Here is a 23,044-nt window from a genome sequence, read left to right as displayed (position 1 = left end):
GAGCACTCCCCTACACAGAATTCCTCGATTGAGCAAGGAACACTAACGTTAACAAAAGAACAGTCTTTGTAGGCTTAAGTTTTAATATGTTTCCGTTAATATACCATATCTAATGCATAGAACATAATTTAGTTTCAAGGACACATGCCCACTTAACAGATAATATCCAAGAGAGAATTAAGAATATATATAAAGGGCAAGTAAGGAGGTCAAAAGAACCTACGTGGATTTCCTGTCCACAAAGTTAATCAGTGGCAGTGTTTTCTATCTTGGTTTTAAGCAAGTATTACATCTTAACGTAGTATACTTTGTTTTGTTACAACTGATCACGCATAGAGATTGTTCACGCTAAAATTGTAGATGGCGAAAACAACCCACTGCCGCGAACTACATTCTTCTAGAACACTTTTTACTGCACACTACTTTTGTCGACTCACCAATGGAGGAAAACGAACTACCAACGAATTCTTTAGTAAACCCCATTTAGGTGACCGGTAAAGCTGAAGTACTAATGGCTGAAGCATATCTGCATAGTGTAAAACTAAAATGCATACTCATGCAAATAACTAATAATAAGGAGTTTTCAATCCCTCTACTAAAGGTTGTTAGCAACAGTAAAAAAAAAAGACTCGAACAGTAACTTTAACACTAAAACCACACTGCACCCAAGGTGTATTCATAAATCCGTTTAAAGACTACGTCACAAAAATAATAGTAAATGCACAGACTATATAGAAAGAAATTAACGCATACTCGTATTTTACGGGGTTTACACAATCCATGACAAATTAATTTAGCTAATTTATATGTCCAGTTACTATCAATGTATTCAAGGAATAAACTGGTAAAAACACAATGTTCAAATCAGAAGCACAAGGCGCATCTAACTGCGTGCCAATAATTTAATTTAGATAGTTTCACCATGGAGAACATGCAGTGACGGAATCAATTAAATCCAATAAAATTAAATTGAATCTAGTGAAACAAATTCGGAGCACAAACTTTCATAAGCCACAACACAGAAAAATTAACAGGAATATAATGTATATTTTACCAAAGTATATTTTTGATTGACTCCTTGATGCCGTCTCCCCTTTTTGCCATACCACGAATAAGACATTTCCTTGTGAAGATAAAGTTAATATTTCACTAGTGAGCGTTGCCTTAGCATCCTCGCCGCCTACCACAATTCCCAGCACAAACCCGTCCACTGCTGCAAAGTACCTTGTTAGAACACAACACTTAACTGACGAGGCAATCGACCAATGAGAACAACAACTGCTCTTAGTGATCAGGACCCTCTCATTCAAGTATGGTTGCAGTACATTTAAATTTGTAGCGAGGAGGCTCAGCATTTAAAGAAACAGTACACAAGAAAGCAAACCGTGTTTAGTTCATTAAACTCGCGTTACAGACACTGAATGCTTGTGCAAATGTGGCATCTGTTAATAGCCTGTTCGTTCCCTTTCACGATTTGCCGCTGCCTGGATATCTCCGACTGAGTGCCTGGTTTTAAAAACATTTATACATACGGTTAGACGTGTCTAAGCGCGCTCCCGATTTTGACAGATAAGAGACGAGGGCGTTTGTTTTATGGGTAACAGTTTGGCTGGGAAATGTATCGGGAGCCACAACAAAGACTGATCCAAAGTCAACAAACTAACCACTAGCTATAGGTCGAGCGCCTCGTGTGACGTCATCTTACTATTACGTTTGCTTCTGGGGTTTTTATTTCGTGTCCTTCATTTTACATACTGCTGAAGACCTTTAAGAAATGTATTTACAATGGGGTACTTGAAAAAGGAAGGCTGATCTCGCATTTGCAGAAAAGCACAGATAGCAGACAAATAACCACGCACATTGCAGAGCCCTGCCGGGCCAGAGTAAAAAAAAAAAAAAAAAGAACTTGGGATAAGCGTGCAGCTAAGGGGTCAACCTGTTTGTCTGCACACCATGCACAAACTTGCTCCAACGACTGGCACCCTGGTGGAGAGATGCTAAGCTGCCAAAATGACATTAAAGACTGAAAGGCAGAAGGTCAAAAGCTCTCAATGGTTGCTTGCTCAACTGGAGAACTTCCAGACATCAATTGTTTGGCATACCTGATAGGAGAACTGATTGACATGACTCTGAGGCCAGTCCGGAGCCACAAGAATGACTTGGGACTGATAATTCCTCATTCTGAGGACTCTGGGCAGGAGTGGTATTGGCAGAAAGGCGTGCAGGAGGCCAGAGCTCCACTCAAGACAACAAGCACCTCGGAGCGAGAGCTGCCTTAGAAACTGCTGGCATTGTGCCTTCTCAGTGGTGGCAAACAGATCTAACCAAGGCTCTTCCCATTGCTGTATGAGTCCTTGTACCATCTCCAGCTGGAGGCACCACTGTGATCCACTAGGCATCTTTGGCTGAGTTCATCTGCTCTGTCGTTCAAAGAGCCCTGCAGGTTAACCACCAGCAAAATGTCCTGACGTTACAGTCATGAGCTCTTAGTGGTGGGTCCACAGCTCCACCCCGCCCAAACACCTGCACTAGCCTTCCCCTGACTGAGGGTAGAAAGGCTTTCAATGCCAACCAGAGCTCCAACAAGTTGATGCGGTGTCCAGATTCCACCAGAGACCAGAAACTTCTGATCTGCATCTCTCCCAGATGGCCGCCCTACCCCAGGAGTGAAGCTTCTGTCACTGCCATCAGCTCTGGTTGGAGAAGAAAGGAAGACCCAATTGAGATTTGTCAGTCACCACCACAGATCTTTTTCAGTGCCCTCTGAAATCTGAATCATGTCAGAGAGATTCCCCTGATGCTGCACCCACCAGAACTTCAGATGCCACTGCAGAGCCACATATGCCAGTGGGCATGCAACACAAGAAGAATGCAGGAGACCATGAGGCCCAGCAACCTCAGAGTCAATCTCACTGAAATCCAGGATAAGGGATTAAACATCGGTATCATAACCAGAATATCCCAGACTCACTGCTCTGGAGGATAAGCCTGGAACTGCAGTTTCTAGGACAGCTTGGATGCAAAGGAGGATCTAAGAACGGATCAGGTGTGACTTTGGATCGCTGATAGTAAGTCCCAGCAAGTGCAGGAGGTTCGCCGTAGTCTGAGATGTAAGATCACTGCCTAGGGCGAGACTGCCTTCAACAGCCAGTCATTTAGATAGGGGAAGACTGGAACCTCTTGATCTCCGCAGATGTGCTGAAACCACCGCCATCACCTTGGTGAACACCCCAGGGGTGCTGGCAAGACCAAAAAAGAGCACGACAATCTGAAAGTGCTTGTGGCCCATTGTGAACTGCGGGTTACATCTGTGGGAAGGCAGGTCAGGAATGTGGAAATATGCACCCTCCAAGTCCAATGCTACCATCCAGACTCCCAGGGCCAGGGCAGACAGGACTTGAGCGAGCATGAGCATTTTTTATTTCTATTTTTTCAGCAAGTAATTTAGAGGATGCAAATCTAGCATAAGATGAAGGCCCCCATCCCTTTTGGGCACCAGAAAAAAAAAATCAGGACCTACATCTCAGGCTGGCATCCACTCTATGGCACCCTTGGCCAAGAGAGCCTGCACTGCCTGGTGGAGATGTGGCCCTCCGTCTGCCTGTAGAAAGTAGGTGGCATGGGTGGAGGGGTAGCCCCAAATCATAGGGAATAGCCCCTTGGACAATCTAGAGTACCCAGCAGTTTGATGTTATCGACTACCAGTGGGGCAGGTGATGGTGTCTGCTGCCTCCCAATGGGTGCCCATGATGGTTGGAGAACAACTAAAGAGGGGTGTGTGTGTGTGTGTGTACGTACAAGGTACTGGCCCAACCTTTGGCTATCTGACCCCTGAGCCTTGTGGGTGCTGTGCCCTCAGCCACAAACAGACTGATAAGTCTGCTGCCTGCCTGTGGTGGCTGGGTCGTTGGAAGCACAGCTGGAAGCCCCTTCGGTGGTCACAAAAGGAGTGGCAGGAGTACAGTAGTTGGTGAGGGGCCACGGAAGGGCAAGAACCTGGCCGTAGCTCTGCTATCCTCGAAGTGCTATCCTTGAAGTGCTCCAGCATTTCTATGAGTGAGGCCTAGAGATCCTCAGAACGGGCAAGCATATCGCTGTAGGGCCACCGACAATTAAACCACTCTGCCTAGCAACTCAGTTATATCCAGCCCCCAGCATAGAGCAAACCTAGCTGTGTCTCTCCCATCAGCAATAGCTTGATAGGTCAGGCCTCCTCTGAAACAACAGACAGCACCTGCGCAACCGAGCACCAGAGCAAGTGGGAGTATTGGCCCAAAAGGCATGATATATTCACAGACCGCAGTGCCAGGCTGGTGAAGGAGAACATCTTCCCCAAGTTTTCCAGCATTTTGGATTCTCTATTTGGGTGAGTGGAAGGGAATGTATCAGGATTTAATTTAGAAGTGAAGGTTTGGACCACCAAGCTCTCTGGGGTGTGATGTGTTGTGAGGATACTGGGGTCCCCTAGCTACGGTAGGAGAATAAGCCAAGCCAGTTTTTGGGGAGGTAGCCAGGACACTGGCATCCGCCAGATCCTCACACCAGGTGCCGTCGGTGACATTTAGGGGTTAGTATTCATCAAGGTCCAGTGGCCCCTCCCAATCATCTCCAAGCCCTAGCCCAAAGGAATAGGACACAGACTACGTCCTGTGTGGTCTGCCCCCCAAGTGGTGTCAGGCGACACCCATCCAACTCCATATCCGAGTCGGGTAATGATTATGGGGACTGTGCTGCCAAGGAGAGCTGGGGGCGTCAGCAGTGGAGCCAGGGAAGGTGAAGGTGGCTCGACCAGTGCTGTTCTGGATCCATCCATAGACCCAAGGGGACCAACTGGCACTGGAGGCGAATTCCCCAGCAGAAGAAGTGTAGGGGCCTCTCCTGAGCCCATGGGGCAAAGGCGCTCAGGCGGGGACAGGCTACTCAAATATTAGGTGCGTGGCCTCATACATTACATGAAATTGGGAGGGGTCGCTCTGGCTCATGGAAACTCCGGAGGCGCAGACACAGCCTAGGCGCAACCGCTGAGCCAGGTCTTTAATGCCGTCCCCTCTCTTGTCGGATGACTTCGATGGACAGGGTGAAGTCAAAAACTTCTTGCTCTTCTTCCATTTGTGGGACTTACCTGAACACCCGGACGACCTCAACTATGACAACGCGAACTTGGAGTGGCTCAGTGACCGACCGCAGAGCCCGCATATGCCACCTGGCATGTGTTACTAGCAGCCTCAGAGTCAGTCTCACTGAAACCCAAGACCGAGGCTGAAAGATCGGAATCGTAGCCTGAATGTCTTGGACTCACTTTTCGGTAGGATAAGCCCAAAACAACACTGTGTCCAGAACAGCTCCAATGAAAAGGAGCGTCTGAGAGGGAGTCAGGTGTGACTTCAGCACGTTTATAGTGAACCCCAGCGTGTGCAGGAGGTTCGCCGTAGTCTGAAGGTGGGAGACGACTGTCTGGGGCAAGTGCGCCTTCAACAGCCAGTAATCAAGGTAGGGGAAGACTGAGACCTCTAACCTGCGCAAATGAGCTGCAACTACCGCCATCACTTTCTTGAACACCCGAGGGGCGCTGGTAAAGCCGAAGGGGAGCACGGTAAACTGAAAGTGCTCGTGACCTACCACGAATCGTAGGTAACGTCTGTGGGCAGGCAGGATGGGGATGTGGAAATAAGCGTCCTGCAAGTCCAACGCTAACATCCAGTCTCCTGGGTCTAAGGCAGACAGAACCTGAGCCAGTGTGAGCATTTTGAATTTCTCCTTCTTGAGAAAGTAGTTCAGGTCCCGAAGATCTAGGATAGGACGTAAGCCCTTGTCCTTCTTTGGTATCAGAAAGTAGTGGGAATAATAACCACAACCTACTTCTGGCACAGGGACCCTTTCTATAGCTCCCTGGGCTAAGAGAGCCGCGACTTCCTGGTGGAAAGTGCCAAATGATCCTCCGGAAGATGATGGAAGGATGGTGGCATGTGTGGTGGAGCAGATTCGAAAGGGAGGGAGTAGCCCTTCCGAATGATCTGCAAAACCCACCCGTCCGTGGTGATATGTTCCCAGTGGGGAAGGTGATGGCGGATCCTGCCACCAACTGGGTGGGAGTGAGGGGACGGACTAGGAGGGTTTGGAAGCTGAGGTGGACTGGACAGACCTCTGGTTCCCTGTCCCACGGCCACGTGGGATTCCACGTCTTCAGCCATGCATAGGCTTGCCAGCATGCGTGGCACAGTGGCTGGGTGGAGGATGCGACAGGGCGCCCCTTCCATGTCCACGAAAGGGGCGCAAAGCGGACTGTGGTGGGCAAATGGCCGAGGAAAGACCGAGGGACCGAGCCGTAGCCCGGGAATCCTTGAATCTTTCCAAGGCAGAGTCCGCTTTGTCTCCAAAGAGACGGGTGCCATCAGAGGGCATGTCCATGAGTGACTGTTGGACATCCCCCGAAAAACCAGAAGTGCGTAACCAGGCGTGGCTCTGTAAGGCCACTGTCGTTGCAACCGATCTGCCCAGGGAGTCGGTGGTATCCAGCCCACAACGGATTGTGAACTTCGCTGCGTCTCTCTCATCATTCACTGCTCGGGAGACAATAGCACAGGCCTCCTCCGGTATCTGCGGCAGCACTTGCGCAACCGTATCCCACAGGGAGTGGGGCATACCGGCCCAAAGGGCATGCGGTGTTCACAGACCGCAGCGCTAGACTGGAGAAAGAAAACAACTTCTTGCCAAACTGTTCCAGCCTTTTGGAATCCCTATCCGGGTGTGCGGAAGAGAACACGCCTGAAGAAGAGGAAGCCTGGATAACAAGACTCTCAGGCGGGGGTGTTGGGACAGGAATTTTGGGTCGTTTGGTGCGGGCGGATGGTAGCGAGCGATAGTCCTGTTCACAGGAGCCCCTGTGTTGGGTTTGGACCATGTACCCAAAAGGACATTGGTGAGGGCCTCATTGAATGGTAAAAGGGGTTCTGAAGCAGAAGCCCCAGGCTGAAGCACCTTCACCTAACTCCTGTGCCGATTCCATAGCAGGGTCATCCTGGTATTCATAAGGGTCCAGGGACCCCCTCCAATTCCTCCCCAAATCCGTACCCATAAGAAAAAGGGTCCGAATCCGACCTGGGGCGAATAGGCCCCACTGAAGCCGACGGCGGCATCGGCCGATGCCACTCCGACTCCAAGTCGTCGGGGATAAGAATTGGGTCAACGTCGATAGTGGGCACTACCGACGCCAGGAGCGTCGATAATCGACCCGGCGCCGGGGAAGGTCTCGAAGGTGCGACCGGTCTGGAACCGCACACGGATCCGGAGGTGAGCTCGCGGGCCGGGGCCGAAGCCGCCGGCGTGGAACCTGAAGGCCCCCCAGCCAAACCCCTTGGGCCCGAAGGCGGCGTATAGGGGTCGGCCCGCCCAAAGATGAGGCGCATGGCCACGTAAAACTCTTTCAGATGGGCGGGGGTCGCTCCGGCTCCAGGAAACTTGGGGAAGCACATAGTCGACCCAGACGCAGGCTCTGAGGACAGAGGCCTAGTGCGTGGACGCTCTGCCAGAGTCGCGTCGGACAAGCGACAGGGTGAAGTCGGACAGCGATGGGACTTCTTCGACTTCTTCTTCTTCTTCTTACCCTGACCCAAGGATTTCGAAGAAGACGAGTGGTGATGAATCCGCGACCGATCTCAAGACCTTCCTCTTGAGCGAGACCGGGACCTATGCGGAGTCGAGTGCCGGGCTGCCATTAGCTTTAGGGACCGCTCCCTCAAAGCCTTCAGGTGCATGGCCCGACACTCGGAGCACGACTTTGGGTCATGGTCGCGCTCGAGGCACCACAGACAAACAAGATGAGGATCCATCACTGACATCGTCCGATGGCAGTCCTCACAAGCTTTGAACCCAGTCTTCGGGGACATCTCGACGCACCAAAGTCATACACAAAAAAACTTCGACAAAACGGTCAAATTCGGCCCAAACATATCCTAGGGTAGCTCTCTCCGGATCAGCGTGTCGCGCGGAAAGAAAAGAACTGACATCACTGCGAGAGGGCGGCGTCTATGTACTACTCTCAACGTCATCATGGCGACCATGATGCCTATGACGCCTGCGGAGTCGACCAACGCCACCTACCGACACACAAGGGTACTGCTCGAAGAAAAATCTCCGGATCCAGTCTGACGCCTGGGGGAAAATTCTAAGGTAAGGAATCTGCAACTAGAACTCTCTATCAGATGAATAATACAACACCTCCCTCCTTTAAATAGAACAAAAAAACAAATAAAATACAACTTTACGTTATACATAAATACCTCTAAACTATATTATACAATAGATATGAAATGTTATAAACCATAATATTTTACTTCACATATTCTTCCAGATATTTTGGAGTCACAGATTTTCTGCAAGATCTCCTGACACCTGTTGACAAATCCCCATCATCAAATTCACCATTAAGTTGTGTCTCAACCATTTCACGCTTGAGCACCACCACACTATTAAGATTCCTAACTTCAGAATCTTCCGTCTTAAATGCATTGATGAATAACTTGGTTACTCTTACTGCTTGGCCTGGTTATATCCCTTCCTTTCCTCACAGGTTTTCTTATCAATATCCAGTCTCCTATCTTGACCTCTGTTTCTCATACAGACTTTCTTTTATCAAAAGATTCTTGGCAGACTTCTATTTTCTTTTCCTCCCTTATTATCCAATTGTCACCTGAAGCTTCCTGACCCATTCTCAATTATATATCATTCACTCAGGTGGGTGCTACAAGGGTATTAGGGTGTCTGGCTCTAAATAACTCAAAAGGGGTTTTCCCTTTAATAGAGTGAGGAGAAACTCTATATGCCTCAATCCTCTTGACCACCTCTTTCTTCCAATTTAGACCATTGTCCTTAGCAATTGCTATGGTTTCTTTTAGCACCCTATTAAAACACTCTACCATGCCATTGGTTTCCGCATGGTACAGGGCACATTTATTGTGTTGTATAGCACAGGCTCTCGAAAACATTTCCATTTCATTAGCGACCAACTGTACTCCATTGTCAGCGAGTATAGCCTTGGGAATGCCCTCTCTCCCAAAAACTTCTCTCAGAATTTTTTTTACATGTTTTGTTTCGATACCTCTAGTAAACATGACCTCTGGCCATCATGTATCGGACCAAAAATGTCAAGGGCAACTTCCTCTCAAGCATGCGTATGTCAATCTCTAATCTTCACTGGCTGAACTTTTGGTTTAATATTTTTCTCACTCATTACACACTGCATGCACTTCCTAATTGTTCTTTCCACCTGAGAGTTCATTCCTGGCCACAAGTATGTCAACTGTAACCTTCCTTTTGTTTTTGACATGCCCTGATGACCAGAATGTGCAAGAGATACGAGTTCCTTTCTTAACACAGTGGGGTTGGGTGGGAAACCATCCTTGTTCCCCTGAGCAGCAAACCCTTTCTTTCTGATAGCTCTTCTTTAACATGCCAGTATTTTTGAGCCTCCAAGCTACCTTCATTCCTACCCTTCCAACCTCCTTTTATTAAAGACATCACTTCTAACATTACGTTATCAGATTCACATTCTTTTCTCCATATTACTGTAGTTATGGTACTGTTTTCAAAATCATTATTCTCAATTTCACACACCATTTCTTCATCTTGATTCCACACACTTTCTTCCCCCATTTGTTTTTTCCCATCTGTCTGCACCAACCTTGACAATGTGTCAGCTACCCTGTTTTGTTGTCCAGGTATATAATTGATTCCAAAGTCAAATTCTTGCAGTGATACCAACCATTTAGTGATTCTACTCTATATCGCATCAATACCCTTTCTCTTGAATAATTCACAGAGAGGTTTATGATCCTTCCTGACTTCACAGTTGTTTCCCCACAATAGATTCTTTAACTTCTTTGTAGCCCAATGTAACGCAAGGGCTTCCCTCTCTCACTGAGTAATTTAGTTCAGCACCTCTTAAGGCTCGTGATAAAAACCAAACAACCTGCTCTGAATTGGACTCACTTTGTTGTAAAACAGCACCTAGACCCTTTGCACTTGCATCAGTAATTAATATTGGTTTGGAATTTGGGTAAAAATTCTTTAACTTGGGTGCCTTTTCTAATCTTTCCTTTATCTCTTTGAATTCTCTCTCACACTCTTCATTCCACACAAACTTCACCCCTTTCCGTAGCAATCTTCACCCAAATGTCAGCAAAACCTTTCATAAACTCACTATAATATTCAGCCATCCCATGAACCTTATCAGCTCTTCCTTATTAGATGGTGACTCTAACCCTTTTATTGCATTCACAAAATCTCTTTTGGGTGCACTGCCTTCCCCAGTCACTGTATGACCTAAATACTCTATGGAATGTTTTTGAAATTTACATTTTTCTGCTTTGATAATTAGGCCATATTCTCCAAGTCTCTTAAAAACACTCAGCACTTTCTCTCCATGCTCAATATTGTCCTTGCCAAATACTAGAATATAGTCTTGATAGATTCTTATGCCCTGGAGATCTTTCAATACCTTCTCCAATGCCCTTTGGAATACTGAGGCAGCAGAAATTAATCGAAATGGTAGCCTAGTATACCTGAATATTCCAAAAGGCGTGATGAAGGCAGTGAGATCCTTAGATTCATCATCCAGCCTTATTTGATGATATGCTGATGTGAAATCTATAGTAGAAAATACTTTCACCCCTTGAAGCAAAATCAACATATCAGAGATGTTTGGCAAATTATATTTATCTACTACTACAGTTGTATTCAATTCTCTCAAATTAATGCATTGACATAGATGTCCATTAGCTTTCCTGGCTGCAACCACTGGGGCCAACCATTCTGTCCCTTCTACTTCTTCAATTATCCCTTCCTTTTTAAGTTTTCCCAATTCCATCCTCATCTCCTCACACAGCACTACAGGAACACTACAAACCTTACTGCTCACTGGTTTCGCCCCATCTTTCAAACAAATCTGATGAGTATAGTGTCAAAGACACCCCAACCTATCTTGAAAAACTATGGGAACTTAATTTTAGACTCTCTACAAACTCATCTGCAGTCACACCCTGTTCTTTACTAGTTTTATCTTGCTGCTTGACTGCGTTTACAAACATCTGTTCTCTTAACCTTACCAGTGGATCACTATTTGGATCAAGAACTGCCTCTAAATCCTTTTGATGGAACCAACTTAAAATACTATCACCTTTTTTTTTAGGCACATATTTATGTTTAAACCCAAGTAATAAACCTCAAAAGGACCAGTGTAATTCAAAAGGTTCCCCACCATAGGCCGATGGTTTAATATCCGGTTTGAACAATTGAACTTTTTGTTTGAGTTTCTTCATTTAAATTTAATTCTAAACAATGGTAATTTTTGCTCCTGAGTCAAATAGGACTTTAGTTCCTTCTCCATCTACCATCACTTCATCAATGGGACTTTTCTTTTTTCTTCCTTCGATTTAAAGAACAATTTGTCCACATTCAAAATCAATATCATTGTCATTCTTGAGATCATACTTGAAATCAGACTCCTCCCTGACTTCATAAATGCTGTCCTTTCCACTTTTTCCTCTGCATACAGTTGTGAAGTGACCTTTGGTTTTTACAATGACTGCATATCACTAACTGCTGGGCAAGACTTATCATTAGCCATATGACCCTGTTTGCCACAGCGAAAGCACGTCCCTTGGAAAACATTGTTCTTTTCTTTTTTATAATAAATTCCTTCATGCTTCTGTGTATAGTTTTTAATTACATGTACACTATCACCTTTACATTTCTCCTTCTTGATGATTTCAACACATTTGAGAGAGTGTTCAATTTTCTTTGCTATTACCAATACATCTCCTAACAATGGATCATCCTTTTGCCAAATCTCTTCCCTTATTTTCTCTATAATGCATCAAAACATAAATTGATCTCTGATCCTTTCCTCCAGTAAGGGACCAAACTTACAAGAGGAAGCCAATTTTCTTAATATTGTTTTCTATACTTGCACCTCCCTTTTGATTTCTCCTCCCAAAATGATCTCTATCCAATATTGTACTGATTATAGGTATATAATGTCTATTACGTTTTTCTATACATGCTTCAAATTTATTTAAATTCTCATCATGTACTTCCGGAAGATTGTCGAATATCTCCTGTCCTTTGGAACCCAGACAGTGTAATAGTAAGGCATTTTTTCTTTCAGCACTTAAAGATGCCCCACATACCTTGGCATATCTTTCAAATACTTTCTTCCATTTTTGCCACTTCATAGGAGGTTCTTCTGGCACAGTCAAAAAAAAGGTGGTGTTGTGACATGTTGCATGGTTAAAAAAATATTGAACTGAGTAGAGACAGAAATAGTCAAGATATTAGGCAAAATGAGTCAATTCCAAATCCTCACCTTGGCCCAAAAGCCAAGTGTTAAAACGTTCACCGTGGTCTAATTGTTGCGGTGGTCCTCTTTCTATGCGGTCCTTTCTTAGAGTTGTGTGCAGTCCTTCCTTTATTTCCTTATTTCCTAAGGACCCTTAGTTTCAGGGAAACTGTTGTCTGCATTAACTAAACACACAGTAAACTGATCAATTTGTTTTGAATTAACTTAATTCAGCCGTACGTGACAAGAGGTATTTCAATTAAACATGATAATACGCTCGGCATGCATGAGACGGTCTGTTTACATTTAAGTAGAGTCACGCTTTATTCACCTAGCGGCTCGTTTGTATTCCTGTGAAGGTACGCAGCTGGATTCAATACACATTGGCCGCTCTCAACGTACTTCAAAGAGATGCACAAAATTAACAGATCAAAACAAACTAGCTGACATGTTTGTTCTCACAGCATCACTACTGTATATCAACTCGCCAAACTCGCCTTCCGTCCAGTGTAATTCACCGTAATAACCGTGCTGGAAGTGCATTCACCAGACGTAACAGGACCTGGCTGCACTCAACATGGACAAACGAGTCGCAATGACAACGCTCAACTCTAAGTGTCCTGAATTTTCAAATGTGCAGTGTATTTCACCTTGTAACCATGCAGTTCATTCACATACACGTCACAACGGCAGCGCTCACTGTTCTCAGTGTTGAGATCGCCAACAAAGATGAAAACAGACTTTTGTGATGATTTGTCTCTGATTTTCACATCCCATCCTGTCGTCGCCAGTGTAAAATTGATGTTTCTTATATGAAATCCAGGAACAAAGGTTGTAATTTCAACGTAGTTTATTCAGCAATGAAGGTCTCATCCACTTGGTATAACTACCACACAACTCTCCTTCTCTTCACCCCACTTTCTACTCTATCATATTCGGATTTGGAGCACAGCCACTATACTTGGCTCTTGCTTAATAATGAATACTACACTGGGTATTCACATTGTTGAACCCCTAAACTGTCTTCAGATATCCAGAGGCCATACCTCTCAGATCCATAACTGTACCTGCAGTGGCTTGGGCCCTGCCGGGGATTTTTACTCAAGTGGAGTTCTCAAAAGAAGTGGTGTCTGACAGAGAGACCAACTTCATGTCTGCATGTATGAAGTCCATGTGGGATGAGTAATGGATAACTTACAAATTCTGTATACCCTACCACCCTCTGACCAATGGGCTTGTTGAGTGATTTAACAAGACCGTGAAAGGCATGATTATGGGCTCACCTGCGCCCATAAGGCAGAAGTGGGATGTCCGCTTACCATGCCTGCACTTTGCCTACAGAAAGGTACCACAAAAGTGAGTTGGGATAGCCCCTTTGAGCTCCTCTGTCGTCACCCTCTTTGGGGACTTGCCAGTCTGGTAAAGGATGGGTGAGAGAAAGCTCACAAGAAGCCTCCACCCCCAGGATGTGGTTAGTTACATGTACGCCCTCAGAAACCAGATGAACAATTCTGGAAAAAACCTCCTGGGAACTTAGAAGACAGCCAGGAAGTCATGGAAATCTAGTACCACTAGAAGGCCACTCTCGCAGAAGTTCAGCCTGGCCTTAACGTATGGGTAGTAGAGGCATGGAAGCCCAGGACCCTCCAAGACCGTTTGTCAGGTCCTTATGAGGTACAAGCAAGAAAGGGGAAGGTCACTTACTTGGTGGACCCCCAGACTCTCAGAAACGTCATGTAAACCGCCTCAAACCACACTATGAGAGGTTTGAGGTCACCATGCTCCTGTGACAGATGGTGGGGTGGAGGAAGAGGGTAACTCTCTGCCTGGCCTCCTACCCTCCAAGAAGCAATATGGTTCAACAGACAATGTCAAAGTCTCTCCTAGTCTGACCTCAGTGCAGCAGAGACACTGTAACCAATTGTTAGGACAGTTTGCCTCTCTATTCTCCCTCACTCCTGAGCTTACATATTTGTGTACCCATGATATTGATACTGGAGATAGTATGCCTGTGCAGAATACAATTTACAGGTTATCAGACAAAGCGAGTACTACTATCAAGGAGGGAGTCTCTAAATTGCTTGAGCTGGAAGTGACTGATCACTCTAGTAGTCCCTGGTCTAGCCCAGTGGTGTTTGTACCCAAAGCCACCTGACTGAACACCGCCACAAATATCAGTTATGTGTGGACTACTGGGAGCCCAATGCAGTCACTAAGACTGATGCACACCCCACCCCGAGCTAATGAGCTTGCTAACACGTTGAAGGCTGCCACGATCCTGAGCACTTTTGACCTCACTTCAGTATACTCGTAGGTTGTCCTCAATGAGGGGGCCAAAGAGAGGTCAGCATTCTCGACCCCAGATGGCTACTTCCAATAGCAGGTGATGCGGTTTGGATTAAAGAATCCCCCTGCCACCTTCCAGTGTCTGGTGAACAAGGTCCTGATCGGGATGGAAGCCTTCAGTGCTGCTTACCTGGATGACATAGCTGTCTATGGTACGAGCTTTGAGGACCTCCTGTTTCACCTCCAGGAGGTACTCTGCAACAGGGATGCCCGACTATCAAAGCCAGCAAGTGCCAGATAGGGCAGAGCTCTGTGGGGTACTTGGGATACGTCATGGGTGAGGCGCAAGGTGCATCCCCTTAAGCCAAAATAAAGGCTATCCTGGCCTGGGATCCCTCCAAAACCCAAACTGCAGTGAGGGCCTTCCTGGGTCTCAATGGATATTATAGCAAGTTTGTTACTGGTGATGGCACCATTGTTGCCCCCTCACCTGAGCTTACTTCTAAGAAGCAGCCCAAGAAGTTGATCTGGACAGAGGCTTGCCAAAAAGCCTTTGACATCCACAAGGAAGCCATGTGTACAGCACCTGCATGCAAGACCCCTGATTTTTCCATAGAATATATAGTAGTGATTTTGATGCTTCAGGACATGAAATAGGGGATGTATTATCAGAGGGTCTACACCAACCTGTAGCCTTCATCAGTATAAGGTTACTTCCCAAGAAACAGATGTAGAATGTTGTTGAGAGATAAGTTGTGGCCTGGGAACTGTAGAAGCAGAGCTCATACCTACATGTATATATACCTATAGTTCAGACAGGCCACAGGCCCCTCAGATGGCTCACGCAAATGGGATTGAGATTCCCAAACTGCTGGGGTGGTCCATCTCCCTAAAGAGAATGGACTTTAGGGCACAATACCGTCTTGGGTCAGACCACTCCAATACTGATGGGTCTGTCCAGGTTCTTCCGCCTTAGTGATGAGAACTACCAGAAGGCTGGAAAGATCTCCCCACATTCAGATGGGGGGCTGGGAGGCATACTAAATCTGTCAGATTTACAGTGGTCTTCCCCCAGAGATATTGCCTACTCTCTTTCTATTTTCCAACATTTGTTTTTATTGGCCTTAAGTCTCTGTGTACTCTACCACTACTAACCAGTGCTAGAGTGATTGAGTTCTCTCTCAGAAACATGGTTAAATTGGCTTACACCTGATTGGCACATTTAAGTTACTTTTAAGTCCCTAAGAAGGAAGCATATCATATAGCCAGGGCTGGTAAATTAAATCACACTAGTTGACCTGCAGCACTCATTGTGTAACCCACTTAAGTAACCTCTTAAGTCTCAGGCCTCCAATTTGCAGGATGTAGTAAAGTTTTTAATGCCAATACGACTTGGCAAAATAACCCCATTGACAAGACTAAAACTCCCTTTTTAACACATTTAAGTCACACCTATCGTGGACCTTAAACATCCCATTAGGCAGGCTGCATTCTAGTTAAAATATTGGACATGTACCTTCAAGTTTTACATGTCCAGGTAGTGAAAAGCTGTGTTTTACTACTGTGAGGCATACCTCTTCTCATAGGATAACATCTGGTTACCTTATACCTTTTAATAAGTAATAATGTTTGTTTGGAAGTAGGTCAAAATGTCATGTTTGGTGTCTCGGGAATTGTAATTTAAAATCCTCTTTTGTGGAGTTTAGGTCACAATTATAAAAATGCCACTTTTAGAAAGTGGGCATTTTCTTTTCCTAGCCATTTTGGTGCCTTTGGCCTGTTTCCTGGGTCACGTTAGCAGTTGTGTATCCCTCCTATGTGTAGCCCTCCCAGACAGCCACACAATGGAGGGACTGAGTGTTGGCTGGATGGGTCACCTGAGGCGGGATAGGGGATGGAACTATACACAGCCCTATCTGCATTTGAAAGACCCTGCCTCAGCTATGAGACAAAAAACTTCACATTGGCCTATTGTGACTGCAGACTGGGACCAAGGCAGGGAGGTAGGAAATTCCAGACATTTCTGAGGGGAGCACACTCCAGACGTTTCTTCCAATTCGAAGCTAGCACTAGGTATAAAAACTGGACACTCAGATCCACTCTTCGGTTCAATACTGAACCTGCAGAAGGACTCTCAGACGACTGCCCTGCTGCCTGTGGCCTGATGTGTACTTCAGAGGCCTGTCCTACTGCACAAAGAGGACTGCCCTGCTGTCTGAAACTTTCCCTATGATATCAGAGAAGTGCCCCGATGCTTGACCTCCTTGAATTGAGGACTTCCAGAGTGACTTCACAGGCTGGTTGGCTGGCCTTCTCAGGGACAGAAAAGTCTCTAACCATCTTGAACCCGCACCTAGACCTAGCCTGCATGAATCCTGACCCTCCAATTGGTGCCCCTCCTGTCCTGGACCCTTGAAAGTGGTGCTAAATGTTCCAGGAATACCAGAAATACAAAATTTGGGACTTCAAAGTTTGTCTGTCAAAAAGTGCTCTGAGAAATGAGAGGAGTCTTGGACCTACTTGCTTAACGATCTGCCCAAGGTGCAACGCTGGTTTGTCTGACTTTGCTATAGCTCTTGGTACGTTCTTCTCCGCAGCAACAAATCCTGTTAAGTGGCATCTCACAGAAAGGTATCCAGCCTTGTGGATCCCACATCAGCTACAGCCTACGGCTTTGTCCTGCTGGAGATCTAAGACTTCAAAATAAAAATAAAAATTAAAAAAAAGATTAAGCTTGAATGGAGAAATCTTCAAAGCAACCTCATCCAGTGGCTCCCCGACAACAACACCGGCTCCTCGGACTCCTCCGGCTGCCTTTTCCAGCTGAACTTTACCTTCTCAGGCATTTTTCTTCAAAATTTCTTCTGGGTCCGGAGGTAAGTGGAGACTGCGCCCAGTCCACTTAGTTTATCTGACCTCGACTCCATCACAGTCAGCCATAACTTTCGACTTTTCCTCCGGTCTCGAGCAACTAGATGTCAGTGGCGGCATGTTAATCTTTTACACATTATTTTCACTTTAAATTGTGTTTTTCTAATTTTGGTGTCATATAATTTATTAAAATGGACTATTTTCTAACTGGTGAGGATTAGTTCTTGTGCTGCATTTTTACTTCATTACCGTTTAAGAGCTACAGAAATATTGACTGCTTTTCACCCACCTCAACATACAATCCAATTTCTCAAAGTAGCGTCATGCGGCTCTGAGACAACTGTGTTTCGATCCAGAAGTGACGAACGGAGCTGCATGCGAGCGCCACCCATGTGCTTTAACGTCCGATGCTTTCTTAGGATGTGCATTCCTTCAAATGCAAGGCCCATCGGCAGACATGCATGACCAGTGAGCAGATCTGGTACATTTTGTAGATAGAAAAAAAAGGCTAGTTTACAGAACGGGGAGGAGGAAAGGCCAATGAGAAATCTGTGACAAGATAAAAGTTGCTGGTTAGAGAAAGATCGTTACTGGTAGGTAATTTGTTTTTCTGATGAATACTTCTATCCGCAGAATCCACACTTTGTGATCAAATACCAGCAATACCTCCCAAAGTGTTAGATCGGTGCACTTGCTCAGACAAAAACATACTGTAGGACAAAGCAGACAAGTCCCGCTTGACAGACTTGACTGTTGAGGTAGTAGTGTTTCATGAACGTGTGTATTGAAGCCCCAAGTAGCTCCCGGACAGATGCCCAGGACAGGTACTTTGCACGCCAACACAGTAGTAGCAGCTTTGGTCCTGGTTGACCGAAACTAAGGGCCAAATGTAGCAAACATTTTGCATGGTGCAAACTGCGAAAATTGCAGTTTGCGCCATGCAAAATGCCGTTTGCGATGCTCATTCACAATTTGCGAGTTGGTACAGACTCGCAAATTGTGAATGCGACTCGCAAATAGGAAGGGGTGTCCCCTTCTTATTTGCGACTCACATCGCTATGCTAAATTGCTTTGTGACCGCGAATGCGGTCGCAAAGCAATTCGCAGTTACCACCAGTGTCACACTGGCGGTAACCCATTCGCAAAAGAGTCGCACCGACTCGCAATTTCCGATTCGCAAAATCGGAAAATGCTACACCTGGTCCTAAGTCTTTTGGGGGCTGCTTATTAACTACTGCACATCACTGCAGATCTTTATCCAAATAACAATCCGTCAAGAGATGGTCCATTTGTGCTTTGCCATGCCCATTTTTGCTCTGGAAAACTCTACAAAGAGCTGGGTCTTCCACCCAAAATTCTTTTGTAGATCAATAAAAGTGTCTAGTGCCCTCTTAGGGTCCAAACAATAGAGTATCTCTTCCTCCTTGGACGGATGAGATGGAGCAAAGAATGCCAGCAGAGTAATAGTCTGCCCAACATGAAATTGATTAACCACTTTGGATATAAAGGAAGCTCAGTTCCCCAATACCAGCTTGTCTGGAAAGAATGCTGTATGAGGCAGGGTGACAAAGCCTGCAGCTAGTAGGAATGAGGAAGACCGTCTTCGATATCAGAAGTTTCAATGGATAACTGTGCAGTGGCTCAAAAGAGGTGCAAGTCAAAAAAGTTAACTAGGGCTTAGGTGGAAATAAATGTTGTAAACCTTTCAAAAACCTCATCACAACAGGTGACGTAAAGAAAGAGGGTTGAGACAGCAACTACAAAAACACTGAAAGAGCTGAAGAGACGATATGTAGGCTTCAGAAGTACCTAGCAACTACAAAAACACTGAAAGAGCTAAAGAGACGATATGTAGGCTTCAGAAGTGCCCAAAGGAAGTACTTGTCCCTTGCTTAGCCAGGGACAAAACAAACAACAAAATGTAAAACAACTTCAGCTCAATTTGTTGGATACTGATTCAATTCATTAAGTCATTCCAACGACTGGCATACAGAGATTTTGTGGAAGGACACCTCGCTGCCACAATGACAATGACCTCAGGGAGAAGACTGAAGGAGGTCAACTGCTGCCAATCAATCTCCAAGCATGAAGATGAAAATTGTGCAGGCCCAGGTGCAGCACCCTGTCCTGCTGCTGCAACCGGAGATTGTCCTGAAGCAGCAGCTTGATCAGAGATGCTCATGCCCAGGAGTTCCAGGTACCACACTCTCTAGGTCCACTCCAGTGCTACTAAGATGACTTGGGACCGGGTGTTCCTGATCTTCAGAACTCAGGCCAGGAGAGGCAGAAGCAGAATGGCATTGTGGGAAAAGCTAACTAGAGCACCGTCCTGGGCTGTATAGGGATACCATTACTTTTTACTGAGATTAGGTCTTTGAATTATCCATATTGTAACAAATACTATGCCCCAGGTTACTCCTGATGAGACCCTGGTACCCTTTGTTAGGGTCGAAACATCGTCAACAGTCTAATTAGACAGACCTCCCATGCTGTGTTGTGAATGATAAATCACTTCATTGATAAATGTATTCCAAATGTCTTTTTTAGATACACCTGAGACTATAGAAATACAAGCAATTCTTTTATTGCCTTTTGAAGTTGTGTTTCTTGTTCACTTGGGGTGCACTTTTTCACTATTCTACTTCATAGTAAGATTAAATAAAGGATATTTTTTGTCATGGTAATGTTTTTCTCAGATGAATAGATTTGTGTTGTTACACATGTTTGGGTACTGGTTTTAGTGGACCAATTTGATATGTTTATGGCAGATGACTTTCCATCTTTATTCAGAAACTGTGGGGTGATTTAGTCAGTAGTGAGATATTTTTCTGCTACAATATATAAAATTGATTTAAAGTGGGTTTCACATTAAAACCAAGCAAGATTAGAGATAAAAATCATGGGGATCAGTCTTGACTCGGGTGATCACCCAAGCAACTCAATCAAACGTGCAAGGTTGACATGTGACTCAGTGAGCTGTGCCAGGTTTGGTGGCCTGTCACCATGTTAGGTCCTGAACATCTCAAAGGCCAAAGTTTGACTTGGTGACAGGAAGCCTCTGAAACTGCCTATCACCTTTGTGAGGCCCTGAAGCCAAAAGGTGCAAGGCTGACATGCAAACATACAAGCAGCATCCAGTCCTACTCATATGGTTGCATTCCACTAGACATCAGCACCATGGACCCTGCAGATGGCAGGATGTGTGTAACCCTGCAAGTGGACCATTTGTGGTGGCCTATCGTTACTGTAAGCCACCTACAATAAACAGTCTGCACAGACGTCACCTTCTTTGCTGCATGTCAGATACAGTCCTCAAGGTAACTGCTACTTCTCCCAGCTGCACTCAAAGTGCAATCTGTCCACAAAGCTCAAGCCCTCACACTGCCGAATGCTGTGTTTAAGTCCCCTGCTGAAGGACGGAGCACTATTAATTGTGGTTCCACTGAAAGCTGCAAAGAGCTACTGGGCCACAATGATTGCCTTTGTATTAGGCTTAGCGGTGCAGGTGGTGATAAAGGCATTATCTTGTCTGGTAACCAAACATAGAAGCTGGCTAGAGCAACCTGAATATCCTCAGTGACGCCTAGCATGTTCTTGGAAGCTGCCACTACTGCAGAGTCACCCAACCAGACACTAGCAGAGCTCATCTGACACAGGGCTTAACTGCGCCGCTGATGGGGGTGCTGGGCACTGTTTACAGTGGATGAGGAGTGTTGAAGTATGATCTGGCCCGTGGAGCTGGGTTTCTGCCTTCCTTGGGCATTTCTGCACTGGGACTGTCCCCGGAGAGCTGTGGTGGGAGAGGAAAACCACAACTGGCTCCTGGTGCAGGCAGAGTCCTATGAGATTCTGCAGTCAGGTGAGGGCAAAGTCCTGTGAGACTGCTCTGCTCAATGGTGCATGAGAAGGCCAAGGCATGAGTGGTTTGAGGCCTGTAGACTGCATCACGCCTAGAGGCCTGGCACACCACCAATGGTGAGGTGGAGATCAGGCCAGTCCAAGGCGAGCCAAGACCCCATTTAAAGCCCCAAAGTAACAATAGTTTTATGGGGCTTGCCCTGACCGACGCTGCTTCCTTATTAAGGAGCTGCAAATAGACTGGATTTGGGCTTTGTGGTGTTAAATGAGAAGTGTGTGCATGCAGAATTAACAGAGGTGCTCTTCCACTACCTGAATCCCAGATGTCCTCATTGACTCTTCTACTTATTCTGGGGATGGCTGACTAAAGTGGTTGCATTAACCCTTGAGTTGGTGCACTGATCTTGGGAGCGATAATGTGGATGTAACATTGAAAATTAAACTAGTCATCTCAGAGCTATTTGTATGTCCTGACAGGCACTGTGTGCTTTAAGCAAAAGGCATTTGCCATGGCCTGAAGTTCTGTCACTCTTTCCTCCGAGTGATAAGCTTTTCCCAGTTGAATGTCCAAGACTGCCCATATGAACAGCAATCTTGTCATAGGATGGATGTAAGGTTTCTTGGTATTCAGAGCAAGCACTAGCTGCTGAAATATGCTGATGCAGGTTTTAACCCGATGGTAGATGTCCTGAACTGGTAGTGCTGCCCTGTTACAGTGAATTCCAGGTACTGTCTTTGTTTTGGATGTATAGGAATGTGAAAGTACGCATCTTGAAATTCCAAGGAGGTGACAAGCAAGAGAGGTGAAGCATCAGAAAGACTTTCTGGAGGGTTTCCATCTGGAAAGATTGTTTCTTCAGGAACTTATTCAACTTCTGAAGGTACGGTATTGGTCTCTATTGGCCAGCTTGTTTTCTTGACCAGAAAGAATCTGCAGTAGAATCATTGGTTCCTCTGGATCTTCTATATGGCTCCTAGTAGAAGAAGGGGGAGAATTCCATGCTGTAACTCCTGCAAATGGAGATTATGTGTTTTGGGTAGATGGTGTGTAAATAAATTCCAGTCTGTGAACAGACTTCACTATCTGAAACAACCAACACTTGTAGTGATTGTTTCCCAAACAGGTATGAAAGGTGAGATTCTTGCCCGACCTGAAATAAAAAGGTAAGAAAGGGGAGGTGCAGCTATTGAAAGTAAAGCTCTCTTCTGATTATCCTGGGAGCACGGCTGGGATACTTCCTTGTTTCTCACCAATTTTATGCATTAGGCTTGGTGATGGTCTCTACTTCAAGAGTAGCAATAATTGGACTGATTGTCTTAGAGGGTAGTATAGTCTTCCTTGCCCTCAAAATTAGGAGAACCCCACCTCCCTATAGGCTTGGGTTCTCCCTGAGTCACATACAAGGATGAAATGGGGATGTCTGTACTGAAATACTCCAAAGGCGAGTGAGGTGTTCGTGTTCATCTTGCTTTTTTACAGAGCGTCATCCACATGTTTCCCATATAAAGTTTGACCATCAAAAGGCATGTCTAAAATTTCTGCCTGGACTTCCACATGGAAAAAAAAGCAATTTTTGCCTGAGCAGGACTTTTCTACTGTGAGCTGTCACAAGCCGGCGTTAGAATCACCCACTGCAGCCTCAATAATGGCAGCTGATACATCTGCACCTTCTATGGCAATGGCCCTAGCTTCTT

At 45.6% G+C, this 23,044-nt stretch overlaps 1 protein-coding gene across 9 annotated transcripts in view; it reads right to left on the bottom strand.

Moving 5' to 3' along the window:
- Positions 1 to 23,044, bottom strand: part of OXR1 (oxidation resistance 1) — a 1,752,159-nt gene that overhangs the window by 182,970 nt on the left and 1,546,145 nt on the right. The window contains exon 1 of one of the 9 annotated variants that reach the window (XM_069220616.1): positions 1,055 to 1,235. The exons of the other annotated variants lie outside the window; for them this stretch is intronic. Within the exon in view, the coding sequence (XP_069076717.1) occupies positions 1,055 to 1,120 (66 nt within the window). The 5' untranslated portion in view covers positions 1,121 to 1,235. Of the gene's footprint in view, positions 1 to 1,054; positions 1,236 to 23,044 lie in introns of those variants that run through there. 9 annotated transcript variants of the gene reach the window in all.

This window comes from Pleurodeles waltl, chromosome 2_2 (genome assembly GCF_031143425.1).
Source record: "Pleurodeles waltl isolate 20211129_DDA chromosome 2_2, aPleWal1.hap1.20221129, whole genome shotgun sequence".
Classification (NCBI taxonomy): domain Eukaryota; kingdom Metazoa; phylum Chordata; class Amphibia; order Caudata; family Salamandridae; genus Pleurodeles; species Pleurodeles waltl.
The sequence above is the reverse complement of the archived record's forward strand: the minus strand, read 5'-3'. Positions and strand labels throughout refer to the sequence as shown.